Genomic DNA, 18208 nt, shown 5'->3' on the forward strand with positions numbered 1-18208 from the left:
AAGGGGTCCCATAAAAAATCAACTCATTTGGATATCGGTAAGGGCTTGATCGGCTCATTTAATTGATTTTTATCAAATTTGACAGGATAAAATTGAATGAGCCGATCAAGCCCTTGTCGATATCTAAATGAGTTGATTTTTTATGAGAACCTTTAAAAACATGTTTTAAACAAATTGAACGGCTCCGATTATTCACGTGGGGCTCTGAAAAATGTGTTGTCAAAAGTGTTGTCAAATGTATTGTCCCTAGAACCGGCCCCATATATATATATTCATAAATTTGTAGTAGTTTGACTCCTTTTGTGGAGAAAGGGATACTCATTTGTTGAGAAGGGGGATACTTATTGAGTTTAATTGACATTGGAAAGTTTTAATACACGTGCCTTTTTGTGATCACACTTGAAGTCTTATTGAATTTCAAAGTGTTTTTTTTTTTCAAAAGTCAATTTCGAAGTGTTCTTTGTAGCAAATTGATAGTTCTTTGTAGCTAGCTTAAATGTATAGTTGGGGGAGTGCCGTAAGCACGGATAATTTTTTTTCGTGCCATTAAGAAGAGGATCACACACTAATTAATCGATTTAGTGTTTGAGCCACTAGCTAGTAAGTGCCGTAGGCACGGACAATTCCAACCGGGGTGCGTAGTGCTGTAGGCACGGGCAAGCACTAGTATATATATATTCTAGGAAAAATTCCATCTTTGCTTTCCATTTTTATCCCAATATCAAACCCATATCAGTGCATGGCCTAGCAAATACCAAGTCCGACATGAGCCTAACTCTTCGTCTTCACGTCACACAGGCGCAATAACTTGGGACGGAAGAAGTACGTACGTTTGTGATTTATCAGCCATAGCTTTTATTAGTTGCAGTGTCGGATAGATAACAATGATGACATTATAACAATATCAGAAATTTTTTTTATGTATTATTAAAAATTGGGGTGGTCAGTGAAGCTTTGTCTAGTCGTTAATTTCAAAGTCCCAACATCAGTGAAGGATGTGTAAATTAAACAGATCCGAAACACAGTTATTGAAGGAAAAAACCTACTACATGCTAATTAGTGGGTATGGATAGACTTTAATTTCCTTTTCCTCGTGATATAGTTGATACCACTCCATTAATTTGGAAATTAGAAGAAATATCTTTAAAAAAAAAAAAGGAAAACGGAAAAGATTCTTTTTTTTTTGGTCAATCGATAGGAGGGGATAGGAAAAGGAGTGCTGTAATTCGCAGCGATAAGATTCAAACCCAGGTATTGATAAGGGAGTGCCACAACCACCCACCCAACCCATTGGTCTTGGAAAAGATTCTATTCGATTGTGTGGTTCGAGGAAGAAAGTCAGCACAAAACAACTTTCCTTGCACTTGTTCAATTTTTTAGCATTTGTTAGTTTTACGTCAAATTTTTATGTGATATGGGTAAATAAAGATGAAAGGAATCGGAAAAGTAAAAAATTATTACTTTTACACAAGTATTTTGGGAAATATTCAAAAAAAAGTCCAAAAATCAGAGTACTTTTTCTTGGATATTTTCCAAAATACTTATGTAAAAATCATAATTTTTTACTTTTCTGATTTCTCTCATCCTTACTCACCCATATTTCTCAAAAATTTGGCATAAAACTAACAAACGCAAATTTTTTTTTTTGAATAAGATCAAAAACCAAAAAACTGTATTGCATAAATTAATCATTAGCGTTAATTTCATTAATTCTTTGCCCCTTCCTTCCCTGGGAACCAAACAAAGCATTAGCTTCCCCATACTTCATTACATCGATCGATTGATGCAAGATCTTTATCTGTCGTCGGATACTTACAAAATTCTATTTCTGGAAAAAAGAGACAAATGGAGGGTTTTAATTTCTCGTGGGCGTTTTTTAATTGTACGCCAAAATTATTATAGAGAGAATTTTGGGGATCACGTACTGGATTTTTTTCACCAACGTGTTTTGAGTGCAAAATGAGTTGAAAGTAGTACAAGGGAGGATGTAAGGGAAACTCACGGGAATGACTTCGGTGTCCCCGGTCATTTTGGGAACACCGTAACTTTTGGCATAACAAAATCATTATGAGCATAACCAAAACCCATTATGAATATATCCAAAACCATTATGAGCATAACAAAACCATAGCAAAGCATAACTTGGTTGGGTTTGGTTATGCCTTGGTTGATTTTTTGGATATTCTTTGGTTAAGCTTTGTTTGAATTTTGTTATGCTTATAATAGGTTTTAGTTATGCTCATAATGGTTAAATTATGCCAAAAATTACGGTGTCCCCAAAATGACCGGGGACACCATAGCATCATCCGAAACTCACATGCATGATGGGTCGGCATTAACTAAAAATCGAAATATCCAAGGTTTTTTTTTTTTTTTTTGCAGAAATTATGAAAGAAGTGAACCTATATATATAAATGAGCCGAGCTTTTTTGTCGACTACTGCGCGTCTGCGCCGGGCTTTACATGGTTGACTTCAGCTCGTTTCACTTTCCTACGTGATCAAGGCCCCGTTCTAGAACACCTTATTAAAAAATAAGTATTTATTTCATATTGATCAGCTCGGCCTGCCCCATAACGAGCCGAGCCTCGGTGCTCGCGAACAGCTCGTTAATTTGCAGCAATCTAGATTATCCAACAAGTCTCGTCATGGGCTCTTCCACTCTCTTCTGGCCCAGTACAGACACCTGTGCCTATTCACTTTGATCTGTCAGGCCCAGCCCACCAATATAAACATACTCCGTTCATAAAGAGGGTTTGGGCCGGGCCTCGAGACTCTAGAAATGACAACACTACAGAAGTCTAGGTTTTAATTAAAGTTTCAAGTTGAAACTTGAGAATATGGAGAAAAGAAAAAAAAGGGGTAACTTGGCAAGCAATGGAAGAAACCAATCGTTAAAATTCTCTGAATGCTCCATCTCCCTGTACTTGCCGTCGATCAATTGGGTGCGGTTCTTTAAGGGGTCCCATTCTCGAAGATCGTCATCCTCTCGAGGCGGATTCCTAATCTTGACAGTAACTTTCGTCATGTGTCAAAGATGTTATTCTCCCCAACACCTTACGTTTTTAATGATTATATGTACGATTAACAAGTCAACAAAATGTTGTAGCAAAATATTAGAATATGTGTTCAACCCTCATGGTTTACCTACTAAATCCAATGCTTGCAGCACATACGGAGTATCATTTTCCCTGTGGGATAGAGAGTCCAGCACACGTGGCGCAACGAGAGGGTGTGACAAAAATCTATATAATAAATTAGCTCAGTATTTGAATCTTATGTGCATAAATTTAACGGCCCTAACTTATCCCCTTCTTAAATCTTCACCCTTCATTCTACATTGCTTTTAAGTTTTACAGGTTTCCAGATATGGGATCTTTATGCATAAATCTCCACCCTTATTCTACATTCCTTTTATGTTTTACATGTTTTTCTGATATGGGAGAAAACAGAATTAGAGGAATAATAAAAAATAGAATTAAAGGAATAAATGGGAGAAAACCGAATTAGAGGAATAAGTAAAAAATAGAATTAAAGGAATAAAAATCTGAATCTATAAAGGAACCTATCCCGTGCAAACCATGTTTGTGACAGCCTACTCGCCAGTTGAGGGGGGGCAGCTCACAATTTATAAGGAATGATCCATCCTACTTGTACAAAGCCTTTTAAAGCCGTGAGGAAGGGCCGAAGAACGTAGGGACTTCACAGTTAAGCGTGCTCATCCTGGGATAGTCCAGGGATGGGTGACCCTACTGGGAAGTTTACGGTCTTTGGGCGTCTAAAGCGGACAATATTGTACAAAGATGGATGGGATCGTCGTGGGCACGTGGCCGCACCGGCTCGGGCCCGCATAGGGCGCCGTGCGCGGGGCAGGGCAGGGCGTGACAATGTTGGTAAAAAACGGAATTATTGGAATAAGTATATGAAAGAAAATGTAAATTGCACAAGAGATTTTAAAACCCTTAAAATCTACATGACTACCTCCCAATTTAATTTAATCTATATATATTTTCCTCTCCTTCGAACGGGACTAGACAAAAAAGGTAGTATTTGTTAACCATTAAACCGATCATATCCATTACTCGGGCAATTATAATCCCATGATTTAGGGATTTAATTACAAGGATAGATATATTTATAATTTATATAGTATCAAGAAGTTTTGTATTTATTAGGAAATGATACTTTATTTATAGGGAATTGATATTGGCACTCCAAAAATTGATGCAGGCACTCCAAAAATAAAAGAAAATGGCTTTGGAATTACATTGATTTTGGAGTGTCTGCATCAATTTTTGGAGTGCCAATATCATTTCCCTTATTTATATTGCGTCTTGCTTTCAGGCACGGACAATTTCTAGAATTTTCTTCCTACTTTTTTGGGCATACTATGTTAATTGGGCGTTTAGATTTTATGAAACGTTAATTGAGAGTTGCTAGGTTTGATTGGTATTTCATCTCTAAACCAAGGGTTTTCTTATCCCATGAATGATGATTTCTACTATGTTAAATTTATTCTGTCATACTATGTTGATTGGTGTTTAGATTTTCTAAAACTTTATGTAATTGTTTTTCGAAAAGTTGAAATTATTGGTCAGGGGTTGAGATACTGCATGTGCGCACATAATTGATTGCTCGAGTCGTGCCTTCAGGCACGGACATGCACTAGTATATACTATAAAACAAAAACAAATTTACCCATCTCTTTAGGAAATTAAACTTTTAAATAGTCGAGGGTTCACACTTTGATTGACTACAGCAGACTAGAAGGTTGGAGATTGGGGAGGTTTCATTCTCATTCTCTTTTTGGCGTTGGGATGCTCCTGAGCTGCTAATTTGGCTGTTCATCTTAATACGGACGGTTTAAATTGAATCTGAGCGCATACGAATCTGAATCGTTCATTACTCGGTCAAGATCAATTCGAGTTGTAGATTGCCAAGATGAACAGCCGAATCGGTCAGCATCCCTTGTTCCTACTTTAAGCATGGTTTGGGAGTTGGTCCTCAGAATTTCTACTAGGTTAATTTAAGGCCCCACTCTAAGCATGGTTACGAGGGAAACTATCCTAGCCTTAGAGCATCCGCATCAGTCTTACCAAATTTTGGACCAAATTAATTCTCAAAATTCTTTTTTTTTTAAATTTAGCTAGTCACTTTTACATAATTAAGCAAAATCAGACTCTTTACTCTCACTTTCTACTCAATTAAATATTCAAACCCACCCCATTAAAATAAGGAGAAGTGAATGAATAGTGGCTAGTTTAATTAAACTAGTGACTGTAGCAAAGTTACATATTTTTCATAATAAAGAGCTATGAGCCAAGTCTGATGCAGCCCTATTTATGATGTTTTGTTTGTTATTATAGTTTTAAAAGGTGGAGTAGCAATCCTGATTGCGAATGCTCTTAGGCTACTCCAACTTTTCCCAATGGTTATCTGTAGACTCCATCTTCAAGTAAACAATGATTCGTTACCAAATGACGAGTACTCAAAGAATTTCAATATTTTGCTCATGTCCTAAGATAGGAATCCCACATTGTGTCCTTTTCATTTTCCAAGGAGCCAATTGTCTATTTGAACAGTTATGTCAGTGAACAAATAATCCAGTGTAATATGCAGTGAGGCTTCAACCGAAAGCGTCAGGCATGGTAACGCCGTAAGAGATAGTTTAAGGCCGCAAAACAAAATAAACGGCCTATTCTCGATCACTACTATCTTTGGGGTTGTGCAAACAATTGAGTCAATGACGGGCTTATGCTACCAACTGTGTTGTCACCACGAACCCGAAAAGACATGAAATTCGAAACGGGGTCGTTTATCTTTCTCCCTTTTGCCCCTTATCTCAAGACACAGGGTATTTGGAAAAGAGAGGACACAATTTTAAATGGAGCAAGAACAGGGAGTGTGTGGTAGAGATTGGAAGCCTCATCCAGAATTCAGTTAGACGAGGAAATGCATGTTATATAAAAGAACGAGACAAAACCCCAACTTTCATTATCCTCATCGTCACCATCACACTTCCCAATCACTTCCATTCTCCTGCCAAAATATGGGTAATATGGGTTTAAAAGCTCATGCAAATCCTTATCCCCCATGCTCCTCCAAACTGGAGTATTTATTCTTTTACTCCACATCAACCCCAATGATGCATCGCCCGAGCCAGTAATCCAAAACGTTCATCTCGTAAGCTCCGCAATGCATGATATGAACTTAATCGGGCATCAAGTGTTTACTTTGACGCATCACATTTGTTCTACAAAAGTTAAGTTGCTGGTTTACGTTTAGAACGACGTTGGCCATAGGTTTATATTTCTATGAATCCTTTCGATCTTTGATCAAACTGATTTTTATCATACTGTACATTACAATGTGAAGTGAGATGTGCACTTCAAAGAATAGGTGTTTAGAAAAGCAAAAAAAAAAATAGCGCTATGGTTAAAAGCTAAAAATACGTTTAAAAGTTAGGAAGGTTAACATAGCATCTCACAGTGGATCAAAAAAAAAAACATAGCATCTCACAATTGCCCTTTGGCAATCAAAGGGTTGCAAACAAATCGAGCTGTTTGCAAGCAATTCGAGACTCCGTCGAACGAGTCGAGATCCAGTTTGAGTTTCGAGCTCATTTAGTAAAGACGAGTTAACCCCGAATTTGTGAAGGTTCAACTCATTTAGCTAGTGAATGAACCGAGCTTGAACACTACGATAATAAAACTATTTGGGCTCAAGTTTGATTCTTTGAGCTCGAGGTGATCCGAGTCGAGTCGAGTCGAGTTGAGCTAGACTAGTTTTGAAGGAGTTGAGCTCAAATGTTTTCAAGCTCGGATCGTTTGCAGCCCTACGCGGTTAAATGTAAATCCAACTCTTCGTGGTCCTCGTGCTCTTCTGCAGCTCTTATTGTAGACAAACGAGCACTGGATATTGCTCACCTGAGGGACATTATGGTAAAATTACTCAAGATACGCACCATCCCTCTCTTCATCCTCACCCGTTTTAACATGGAGTAGGTACGATGGCCGATGGGTAGAAAATTCAGAATTAAAAATTCTCCAATTTTCCTTCTGAGCAATGGAAATGTATTCACTCCATTAAATTCAAATCCAGTGACCCTCCCAAGAAATTCTTGATAGACATACATATATATATATAGAGAGAGGGAAGAGTTCTGGGTTTTAGAGAGAGAGAGAGAGAGAGAGAGAGAGATTGGATGGGCAGAGCTTTCGTGTACGTGATACTAGGGGGAGGGGTTGCAGCTGGTTACGCCGCTCTTGAATTCACTAGGAGAGGTGTCTCTCATGGCGAACTCTGCATCATCTCTGAAGAATCCGTAAGCTCTCTCTCTCTCTCTCTGAATTTCTTTTCCTCTCTCATTGTCTCTTTCCATCTGTAGTTGGGTAGCTAATTTTTTCCGTGCGCATTTGCTATTTTTTGGGGTTTTTTTTTTGGTTATTGATTATTTCGTTTGATTTCATTAGTTGGTCACTGTCTCCCTTTTAGGAAACCAATCCACTCTTAACCATGCTAAATTTTGGATCTTTATTATAAAGACTAATTTTTTTGAGTCTCCAATAATGGGTTTAAAGCTTCTGTGAAGCAAGGTTTGTGCTTGCTCAAGTTAATGAGCTATCTATTTGTCACCATGTTTGGTTTCAAGTGTTGTGTAATTAACCTTTGTTTCTCTCTCTTTTTGTGTATGTTTTTCCTCCTCTCTCTATATATCTATTCTCTATTTCCATATCTTAGTAGGTTGCTATGTTTGGGTTTGTGCTCTACTGTCTCATTAATTGTTTATTTTGTTCCATTTCGTTTGTTTGGTCATAGTATTGATGGTGGAAAGCTTTTGTTGAGGCAAGGGTTTGCTCGCTCAAGTTATTGGGTGGTTGTTTTTTCACTGTGTTTGGTTTCCAATGTTTTGAGCATACACAACGTCTGTCGTATGATTGGAACTTCTGAAAGTTTATTTTCTGTAGTTGGCTATTGTGAAACAATTCTGATTGCTTTGTGGGCTGTTGATATTCACTTGGAGACGGAAATGGTGAGAGAATGTAGAAAAACTCCAAAAGGGCCTGTTTGACTGACAGGAATGGATACAGAGTTGATTACAAATCTTGACGACGGTATCTTGTTCGTTTGAATGCAGAAATTCGTAGAGGAATGTCATACCTGTTGGATAACCAATACTCAGATGTCTTTTCTTTCACTCTCATGATCATTTTCATGAACGTTTTTGCTGGTTCTTCAAACTGTATTTTTTATTTGATGCCGTGTTTGATTTGTTTACTTCAGGGAAGTTTATGCAAGATGATCGTCATTATATTACGTTAATATGGGATAGCTTAGTGTGTTCTATTACTCTTGCAGGTTGTACCTTATGAGAGACCTGCATTAAGCAAAGGTTTTTTGCTCCCAGAAGGTATCTTTTTACCCTCAGAATCATGGGTGTGATTAAGTTTCAGTTCTTCTCTAAGTCACATGATGCTTCCAATGTGCTAGATGAGCCATTTACATAGTTAATGGAATGTTGTGCCCTTTTCTTTGTTTCCCCTTTTGTGTGCTCTTTGCAATTGTGCAAGCTCACCACCACCTCATGGCTTCTTGGAATTCTTACAAACATTTCTATGTGAAAATGTCTTGGCATCTAGTTAGAGTTCTTTTGGAGGTTCCACGTGCCTCATGCTTGTGTCTCTAAATCACTAAATGGATAATGGAAAAGCTCCTCAGGGCTGATTCTCAGATTTTGTCTCTAAAGTGTAGTTTTCATAATGGATTGTGGGAGAATCCATTCTTCTGGGAATGGATCTCCCAAACGGAAATTGTGGCAGAATGGATAAATACAATCCATAATCTACCTCCCAAATACCCCCTAAATGTGTACAGGTAAACCATTGTAATTGGAAATAGGAACGATGATGTTATTAGTACTAAATAATTCCTCTACATTGGTAATCTCTTAGAAGTTATCCAAACCTTGCACTTGCCTTTATGAAAAAGTCGGAATAGTGAGTCTTTTGACAGTGAGGTTGTCATCCATCATCTAGTAAAATTAAGGGATGTAAAAAGAGTGCTTCTCCTAGTACTTTTCAATTTTCTCCCCGTATCCCGCCTTTTTTTGTTTTTTTGAGAAAATCTGTGGAAGTCATATAAAACCTGTGGAATTCTTGTCCTGAGATTCTTGCCCATGCTTGCAGATTTCTATATGAAATGTATGTAGCATGATTTTCAATTTAAACGTCTAAAAGGGCAATTTAAAAGTTTGAATTCTTTCTTTCCATCTCTATTTTTTTAGATTTACAGACATTTACTTTTGTGATGACATGCAGCTCCAGCACGCCTCCCATCTTTTCACACTTGTGTAGGTGCCAATGAGGAAAGATTAACCCCAAAATGGTACAAGGAACATGGTAATTTTTCCCCCTGTTATGCCCCATTCATTTCACACACACACACACATATGCATGTGTGTGTGTGTAGATAGATAGATATATAGATATACCTACATGTATACATGTATATATATGTCTGATGTGTATGGTGGCTAGGGTTATGGTTGTGTTCCCTGACTTTTTACTTTGTAAAGGCTGCGTTCGTAGAAATGTGAATGCGCATTTCAATGATCATTCATTCAGTTAAGTATTAGTCTACAGCACACAAAGCTAGACTTATGTTTACGCTTATGATTTTGATGAGCCCTACGCTTATGATTTTGATGAGCGCAGTATTTTTGTTAGCTGAAACCCCATTTGATTTGGACAGAGGCTTAGTTTGTTTGGTTTTCTCTTGGTGTAATCTCTAATAGATGGATTCTATCTCCCTCTCTCTAGGGATTGAAGTTGTTCTTGGAACACGGGTTAAGTCAGCAGATGTGAAGCGGAAAACACTATTAACGGCGACTGGTGAAACTATAAGCTACAAGTTTCTCATCATTGCAACAGGTGCTCGGGTATTGACACTAACCTTGCATTAGTTCACATACTTCAATTGTATCAAATAAGCACAATTTTGTTGATCGGCGCGCACGTATTTCCCTTTGTTTGTGGCGCAAAACATGCCCGCAAATAAATGAGATGTTGTTGACGAAGGATTGGTGGAATTTGTTGACTGATTTGCGTCTGTTGTGTATGTGAAGGCCTTGAAGCTTGAAGAGTTTGGGGTTACCGGATCAGATGCTGGAAATGTGTGCTATTTGCGTGATTTGGCTGACGCAACCAGGCTTGTTGATGTGATGCAATCCTGTATCGGTGGGAATGCCGTTGTCATTGGTGGTGGCTACATAGGGATGGAGTGTGCTGCATCTCTGGTGATAAATAAACTAAATGTCACAATGGTTTTTCCAGAGGCACATACAAGTAAGTTCTATAATTGGAGCCATTTTTATAACTGATGTTTCCCCTCCTAAATTTCTTTACATGTTTGAGCATCCCCTTGCAATGATAAAATAGAATGGTCATCTTCCAATTCTCCCAAGCTTCCCAATATGCTAAGCCCGTTCGAAAAATCTTTTGTAGCTCAAATATTTTGGATAATTTCGATCCAGCCAGATTTTTCACATTTTCAACCCCCTCTGTCCTATGGTTCATGAGAAGGGACAGGTGATGCCCTGTGCTAGGGCTCATGGAACATTTGCTTATGAGTCTGATTATTTGCGCTTGTTCTTGTAGTTGAATAAGGCTTCCCAGCTTGTAAATTTTTTCCAATGGAATGCCTTATTTTAGGGGTACAAATACCCATTCTGGTATATACCTTTCCGAAGCGCCTTGCAGGCTAGCAGAACCAAAGCAGAGTCTGTGGCTTTGAATAATTTCTGCGTCCTCCTTCAAATACAAAATGGAGTAGAATCTCGTTCATTCTCATGGGATGCACAAGGACCTTTTCAATATTTGTTTTGCTATCATATCTACTTTTGTGGTTGGAGACGTGTTTAGTTTTAGTAGTCTTTCATTTCATGTATACGATGATTCTGTTTTTCCTGCAAAAAATTGTGAGCATAGTAAAGTTCTCTTGGTTCCCGTGTTTAGTTATCTTCAGCACTGACAAAACTAGTATTTGAGAAACATTGTGTATACATTTGAGTCCTTTATTTTTTTGCTCTTGCAGTGGCCCGTTTATTTACACCAAAGATTGCGAGTTATTACGAGGATTATTACATTGCTAAAGGAGTAAAATTCATCAAAGGAACTGTCATGTCATCATTTGACATGGACTCTGATGGAAAGGTGATGCTTTCACTTACACTCTTTCCAAATCCGGAATTCTTTTGCGTAGGAAACTTTTGCTGCTCGCATTTCTGCAGCATATGCCCATTTTTCTGATGTTGAAAATCTGTTAATGGCAGATCAGAGGAAAGTTATTTCACCATATGTCTCACCCGTCGCCTTCCATTAACATAGGGCTGCTATGCTTTTGTGCAGGTTACGGCCGTTAACCTAAAGGACGGTAGTTGGCTTCCTGCTGATATGGTTGTGGTGGGAATTGGAATCCGTCCAAACACAGCCCTATTTGAAGGCCAACTGACTATGGAAAAGGGAGGGATCAAAGTAAACGGACAAATGCAGGCGAGTGACAGCTCCGTCTACGCTGTCGGCGACGTTGCCGCATTTCCGGTCAAGCTCTTCGGCGAAACCCGCCGGCTGGAACATGTTGACTCAGCACGGAAATCAGCCAGACATGCCGTGGCTGCAATAATGGATCTGGAAAAGACAAACGAATTCGACTACCTGCCTTTCTTCTATTCCAGAGTCTTCACATTGTCGTGGCAGTTCTACGGAGACAACGCAGGAGAGGTAGTCCACTTTGGCGATTTCTCGGGAAATACTTTTGGGGCGTACTGGGTTAATAAGGGTCATCTTGTTGGTTCCTTCCTAGAAGGTGGAAGCAAAGAGCAATATGAGGCTATATCCAAGGTCACAAGGCTCAGGCCAGCAATTGAGGACTTGGGTGAGCTTGAGAAGCTAGGTTTGGGATACGCGTTGGCAGAGAGTCAGAAATTGCTGCAGCCACCGCCTCCTCGTGATGGTGGTGGTTCCGCTCTTGTTCTGGATAAAAGACCATTGTATGCTTGGCATGCAACGGCTGGGGTGGTTGTGGCGGCATCAGTGGCAGCGTTTGCATATTGGTATGGGAGGAAGCGGCGGAGGTGGTGAGAAAAGATCATTTGTTGTCAGAATTTGTGGGTTTTTATTTCGTTGCTTCGATACTGTAATAGCCATGTTGTAGCATTCATAACGCTGGGGAATTTAAATACTCAGATCTTGTGAGATCATATCTGTTCAAACAGAAGAAGGATCAATAGAGTGTTTAATGCAAAAGTATACCTCAGTTCCTAATGATTTTTTTGATCTCCAGCTCCTACTGTAATTTTTTCCTCGGCGAAAGTTGGTAGTAGTATTAATTGTACTTGGTAAGATTTGAACCTCCGGTCAAATGCATAAGAGTACATGGTACGTACCACTCAACTTAGGTTTCTAATGTTGAAGTTGATTCTTTGTCTACTGCATTCTTGATGTGAATTGTTGCTTAAATCTGGTCAGCTGAACGAGGGAAAAGGATAGTGAATCTGGGACCGTCTGCTATCGGGACAGCCAGCCCAGTCGACATCGGAGAATGAAAAGAAGGTGGTTAACGGTCCTGGAGTGATGGTTAGGCCAAGGCCAAGAGAACACCCTTAATATGGTAATTACTTTGAGCAGGTTAAGAACACCTGTAATTATGGTTCAAATGACTTGAAAATAGAATCTGTGAAACTCTTCAGTACTTGGATCAAACCCTTCACAAGCTTTCTTTGGCGCTTCTATATTTGAATTGCGATATGGGAAAGAATTCCACTTACAATAGTCCGTGAAAAATGGTAGTAGCATTTAATATGTTTACTGTCGTCGTAAAGAGACTAATTTGTACTGCAACACTTGGCGCAGGGCCAGCTCATAAGTTTTGAAGGACGGAAGCGAATCTCTTAAATGAGACATCTCTATATTTTCCATACAAAAGTTAATTTACAAAGAGTTTCATATAAAAATCATTACAGAAGATTTTCCATTACAAATATAAGAATATATAGTTTATATATGAAGTGATCTCCAATCGGACACCCATGAATTAAAATCAAACAATTCAAACCCCACATTATGATAGTAGTCATCACCATAAATTAAAAAAAAAACCCTAAAATTTTTATCAATTAGATCAACTGCTCAAGATAATAAATTTACTTGATAGTATTTTCAGTCCACGGTCGTCGGTCTTTGTGTCCCTTCTGTTCGAGTCCTCAAAAGTCAAGCGTTTCTTCCTTCTTTTTTTGATCGCTTACAGCCTTTCTTATGCCTTGTTTGGATGGTGTTTTGAAAAAAAATTGAGTTTGGTTTTTGGATAATGAGTGAAAAGAGAAATTAGGGTAGAAATTAAAGATAAGGGTAATAAGTGGAGAGAGAAATGAGAATAATAATTGGAGGGAATAGAGAGTAATGATCGGAAGTAAGGGTAACGAATATTTTTTGAGTTGATTTTTTTTTTTTTCAAAATCCCATCTAAACAAGGCATTAGTGTAATGCCGTAATGGATTATGGCCTATGGAAATTGATAATCAGTGTATCCATCATTGGACTTATTTTGTAGCTTCTAAATTTTAATTGAGACTATTTTATGTAAAGGAGGCTTAGTGCAAATTTTTTTGGGGCCATATATACATACATATATAGAGTCCCCTTCTTATAAGGACTATCTTATTTTAATATAATGCAGACCTCCATTTTCCGATCAAATTTTGATGATCCGAGCCGCTCAATGTGTTCAGAACGTGATTTTTAGGGTATCCATGAGAAATGAGCAAAAAAAAAAAGACCGGGAAGGGCTTCATCCGAGCAGTTTTGTTTGTTTTTTATCTAACGGTTCAAATAAAAACTGCTCAAATCAAGCCCTTTTCGGTCATTTTTTTTGCCAATTTCTCGCGAGTACCTTTAAAATCACGTTCTGATCACATTGAGCGGCTCGGATCATCGATATCAGATCGGGAAAGACGAGAAATGGGAGGTTCGCATATAAGGTCCTTACTTGAAGATTTCTGTATATATATATTTGGGGTCCTCATTTATACCTTTTTTTTAGGCCCGAAGCGAATGCTTCTTTTGCCTATCCTCTAAGCTGGCCTTGACTTGGTGGATACCATTTGTAATCCGTTAGGTTTACCAAAATTCAATATTTGTCACAAACAGATCCATTTGTTGTTGATTTAAAATTTAGAAGTTCTCAGATTTTCTACACACGTGGGCATTTGGTCTAGTGGTATGATTCTCGCTTTGGGTGCGAGAGGTCCCGAGTTCGATTCTCGGAATGCCCCTTTCCTTTTTTCCTGTTTTGCCAAACTTAACCTTTTCCATCAGGGGACTCAAAAACTGGAAACAGACCACGACGCCTATGTATTTCCGCAAAGCATGAAGGGCAATTTTGTCAACGATCCTTGAACCACATCTCACTCCGAACATTTTTGTACCAAAATTGCTATACGTCTTTCATGTGTACTGATTTTATACACTTTGGACTCCACACAAATTTGGAACGTTTATTTTGTTCAAGATAAATTTTAATGTTTACCGTAAAAGATTTATTTCGTTCGGATGTTGATAAATGTTTAATCAATACATTTATGCAAAAATATCCGAAACTTCTACTCCTATTTTGTTTAAGATAAATTCTTAATGGGTTTAGTAAAATCTTAGGAGTAATTCATTCGGATGCCGATAAGTGATGATTCTGAACAAAATTTGATCTTTTGGTCAAGCACACTTATCTACATCTGGATAAATTTAATTTTTACATTTTAAAAAATAAAAATTATCGTGAACAAAATGAAGTTTCGAATTTGTAGATAGTAATAAGATGGAGCTTGCCGCATAAGAGAATTATCTGTATAAGACCCAAGGTGAACCTTACATGGAGTGTCGGTACCTTTTTCTCACATAATGAAAGTATTCTTCGCTCCCGCTCTTAATTCTCATGCTGCAATTGTATTCTCAATTCTCGATTTCGTAGATTTTGGTAGTTTGTAATATTTTTAAAAGACATTTTTCAATTGCGCTCCTGCTTTTGTACGCGCACACAAATTAAACGACCTATCCAATCACCATCCCACCAATTATAGTAGCCATAGTCGAATACCCCTTATCCTATCTCCAATTCTCAGTTCTCTCACTCTCTTCCCACCTCTTCTCTCTCTCTCTCTCTCTCTCAACCCAAAATGGCCTCAACTCTCTCCACAACCACCCTCCATCTTCCCCCTTACCCCACTCCCTTCGCCACTAACCCTACCCCCTCCGTCGCTTTCCCCAAACTACCCCTCCAATCCGCTCTTTTCGCCCCCAAACCCCTCCGCCGCCGCGCCACCTTCCTCCGCCCCGTCGCCGCCGTCGAAGCCCCGGAAAAAGTCGTAAAACTCGGCGATGAGATCTCGAGCCTAACCCTCGCCGACGCCCAGAAGCTCGTCGAGTACCTCCAGGACAAGCTCGGCGTCTCCGCCGCCTCCTTCGCCCCCGCCGCCGCCGCCGCAGTCGCCGCAGCGCCGGCCGCGGAAGCCGAGGCGGTGGTCGAGGAGAAGACGGAGTTCGACGTGGTGATCGAGGAGGTGCCGAGCAACGCGAGGATAGCGACGATCAAGACGGTTAGGGCTTTGACGAACCTGGCGTTGAAAGAGGCGAAAGATTTGATCGAAGGGCTGCCCAAGAAGTTTAAGGAGGGGATTTCTATGGAGGAGGCCGAGGAGGCGAAGAAGCAGCTCGAAGCGGCCGGAGCTAAGATCACCATTGCTTAGAGATTAATCGAACTTGATTCGGTTGTGGTAAATTTTCTTTAGTTTTGTGTATTTTGGAAGGAAATTATCCATTGTGCTTGTAGTCACGTAAAGTTGTATTCTGGTAGGGTAATGAATTGAAACCAAAAAGAAAAAAATCTTCTTGAATTTCAGTTGGCATTCTTTTGATTACGTGTTTATATGTGTGCATTACATGTATTGTTGCTGTTATACTGTTTACTTAGGCCCTGTTCCGGTAACGAAATGAGTATGAGTACTTATTATTTGAATTGAAAATGATGTATTGTGAGAGAATGACCTATCTCGTAAAGCGAAAAATAAGTACTTGAAAAATAAGAACCTTAGCAGAACGGGGCCTAAATCTTGAAATGTGCGTATGTTGTTAGGCTAAGAAGCAAGGATACAGATACATGACAAAGACACAACACGACATGGATACGCAGACTCGTGATTTGCCCCAAAACTAGGATACGGACACAATACGTTAAATGCAAATAAAGATTTACGTATTATATACATGTAAAATTCATATATTCTATAAAGATTCACTTTTTTCAAATTAAAGATAAAAGTGTCCAAAATGGTTCGACTAAGTAAACAACAATTATATACTCGGACACATATTTTCACATGTCGGGAACACGTCCAAGCATGTCTGTGTTTGACTTTGACGCGTCTGCGATACAGATACGAAAGGCCCGGAGAAGTGACTGCGCTTCTTAGTTGGCAGGATTTGGCAAGATGAGAACCTTATTTGGGCTTCTAATGACGAGGGGATTAGCCCATTCATGTGTTACTTATGCTTGTGAATTGTGACTTGTGAGTATTATATGTAATGCGTTGCCCTACTGGTCAGTGGTTATAATGCGTTGCCAAAGCATAGAAAGCCTAAATGTATCCTAACCTAAGAGGAAAAACATGTGTGAGAGAACATTATTATATTTATCCAGCGGCCCTAATGAGTTGTGTTTTGATTTAGGCTTCTCTTGGTACCTCATGTCCTAACAAAAGAAATCTCAGATGATGATGATGATCTTTGATAATTACTACGTTGAGTGATTCCTCTCATGCTTACTCTTTTGGAATTATAGCTAACAGCTTGTTACACAATGTTCTAATTTGTTATCCAAGCAATGCATTTGAAGCACAAAGATGAAATCCTGAAGGATGGAAATCATTTGGCATATACTGTATTAGGAAAAATTAGGGAAAGAGATGTAATAGTCATTGCGTTGACTTGCAACCATAGCATTGGTTTTTAGTTTTGACAGACCTGAATGGCTGTAGATAGGTTTGGTAGGAAAACTGTCCTCAATCTCCCAACAGAAGAAACATAAAAAAGAGACCCTAGTGTTGAGTTGTAGTTATCAAATTACATAGGCCTAGTTCTATTCTCCCTTTCCCAAGCATCCCATCTTCTTTGGCTTTCTCTTGTTTTGTGATATTCTCTGCTTGAGGTGTCACTCTATGGAGGTGGATACATTGATATATAGAGGAATGGGGCAATGGATTTTGGATGCAATCTTCATATGGAATTGGTTTGCTGTGACACGCTTTTGCACTTGTGTATTTAAAATCTCTGTTGCGCAGGGTTCCTCCGTCGAGTTGTAGATAGAAATTTATCGCTGTTCCTTGGCTTTGTATGCTTATGAAGTTAAATTTGGTAAACTAGTATACTCTCTCCCTAATTCTAGGCTGAACTGGCTGCTGCTTTCATGTCATGCTTCCCATTATCTCAGAATCAGTTCATTAGGAACCATCCTTCCCTGATCATACCAAGAAAGCGATGTGTTTCTATAGAAAAAGGACACACAATTATCTTCAAGCCATCTGATGTCAATTATCGTTTAGGGACCAAACCTTTAGTGTTAAGACTTGAACTCAAATATCAAGCGAGGTAAGGGAGCATTGACCAACCACTTGGTCTATCCATCGGATGATCATTGGGATAGATTCAGGTATATCCAATTGAGAGTGATCTTGGTACTTTCTTGCATATATTTTACTTATAAAAAAAAAAATTTACTTTCTTGCATATATCTTTATATCTATATATATTACGTCGATGCAAATTAACTAATGCTTCCAAGTTTAATGGAAATCATGAATTTTTTTTTTTTGCCTTCAATCAGAGCTAGCAATTGGATTTCATACATTTCGTCTTGAATTTGTCTCCAGCGTTCTAGTTTGTGGGAACAATCTGTTTACACCGTGTTTGGCTATTGAGTTTGTCAAAGGAAAAGACAATGGACAGGTTAATTTTTGTATGTTTGCTATCACAAGCCAAAGAAATAGCACTGAGACAGATATTCAAGGCATAAGGTAGAGATATTAAGGAGACAACGGATCTCCTTGCCGGATACCTCTCAGAAGGTAAAAACTCCTCAGTAGGGTAACCTCTCAGAAGGTAAAAACTC

General features: G+C 38.8%; 2 protein-coding genes and 1 non-coding gene across 3 annotated transcripts; all 3 read left to right on the top strand.

Moving 5' to 3' along the window:
* The first annotated feature begins 6980 nt into the window (after positions 1-6980).
* LOC131304829 (monodehydroascorbate reductase 4, peroxisomal) lies at positions 6981-12321 on the top strand. The gene is made up of 7 exons (XM_058332258.1): positions 6981-7322; positions 8357-8408; positions 9316-9396; positions 9817-9935; positions 10122-10341; positions 11090-11208; positions 11404-12321. Exons 1-7 carry the CDS (start codon positions 7203-7205, stop codon positions 12133-12135), a joined length of 1443 nt encoding a protein of 480 aa, XP_058188241.1. The 5' UTR covers positions 6981-7202; the 3' UTR covers positions 12136-12321.
* A 1931-nt stretch (positions 12322-14252) lies between these two features.
* TRNAP-UGG (transfer RNA proline (anticodon UGG)) lies at positions 14253-14324 on the top strand. Its single transcript has one exon. It is a non-coding gene; the product is annotated as a tRNA-Pro (tRNA).
* Positions 14325-15152: 828 nt separating this feature from the next.
* On the top strand, positions 15153-15938 carry LOC131304832 (large ribosomal subunit protein bL12c). The gene has a single exon (XM_058332260.1). It carries the CDS (start codon positions 15222-15224, stop codon positions 15789-15791), a length of 570 nt encoding a protein of 189 aa, XP_058188243.1. The 5' UTR covers positions 15153-15221; the 3' UTR covers positions 15792-15938.
* Positions 15939-18208: the final 2270 nt, after the last annotated feature.

This window comes from Rhododendron vialii, chromosome 10a (genome assembly GCF_030253575.1).
Source record: "Rhododendron vialii isolate Sample 1 chromosome 10a, ASM3025357v1".
Taxonomy (NCBI): Eukaryota; Viridiplantae; Streptophyta; class Magnoliopsida; order Ericales; family Ericaceae; genus Rhododendron; species Rhododendron vialii.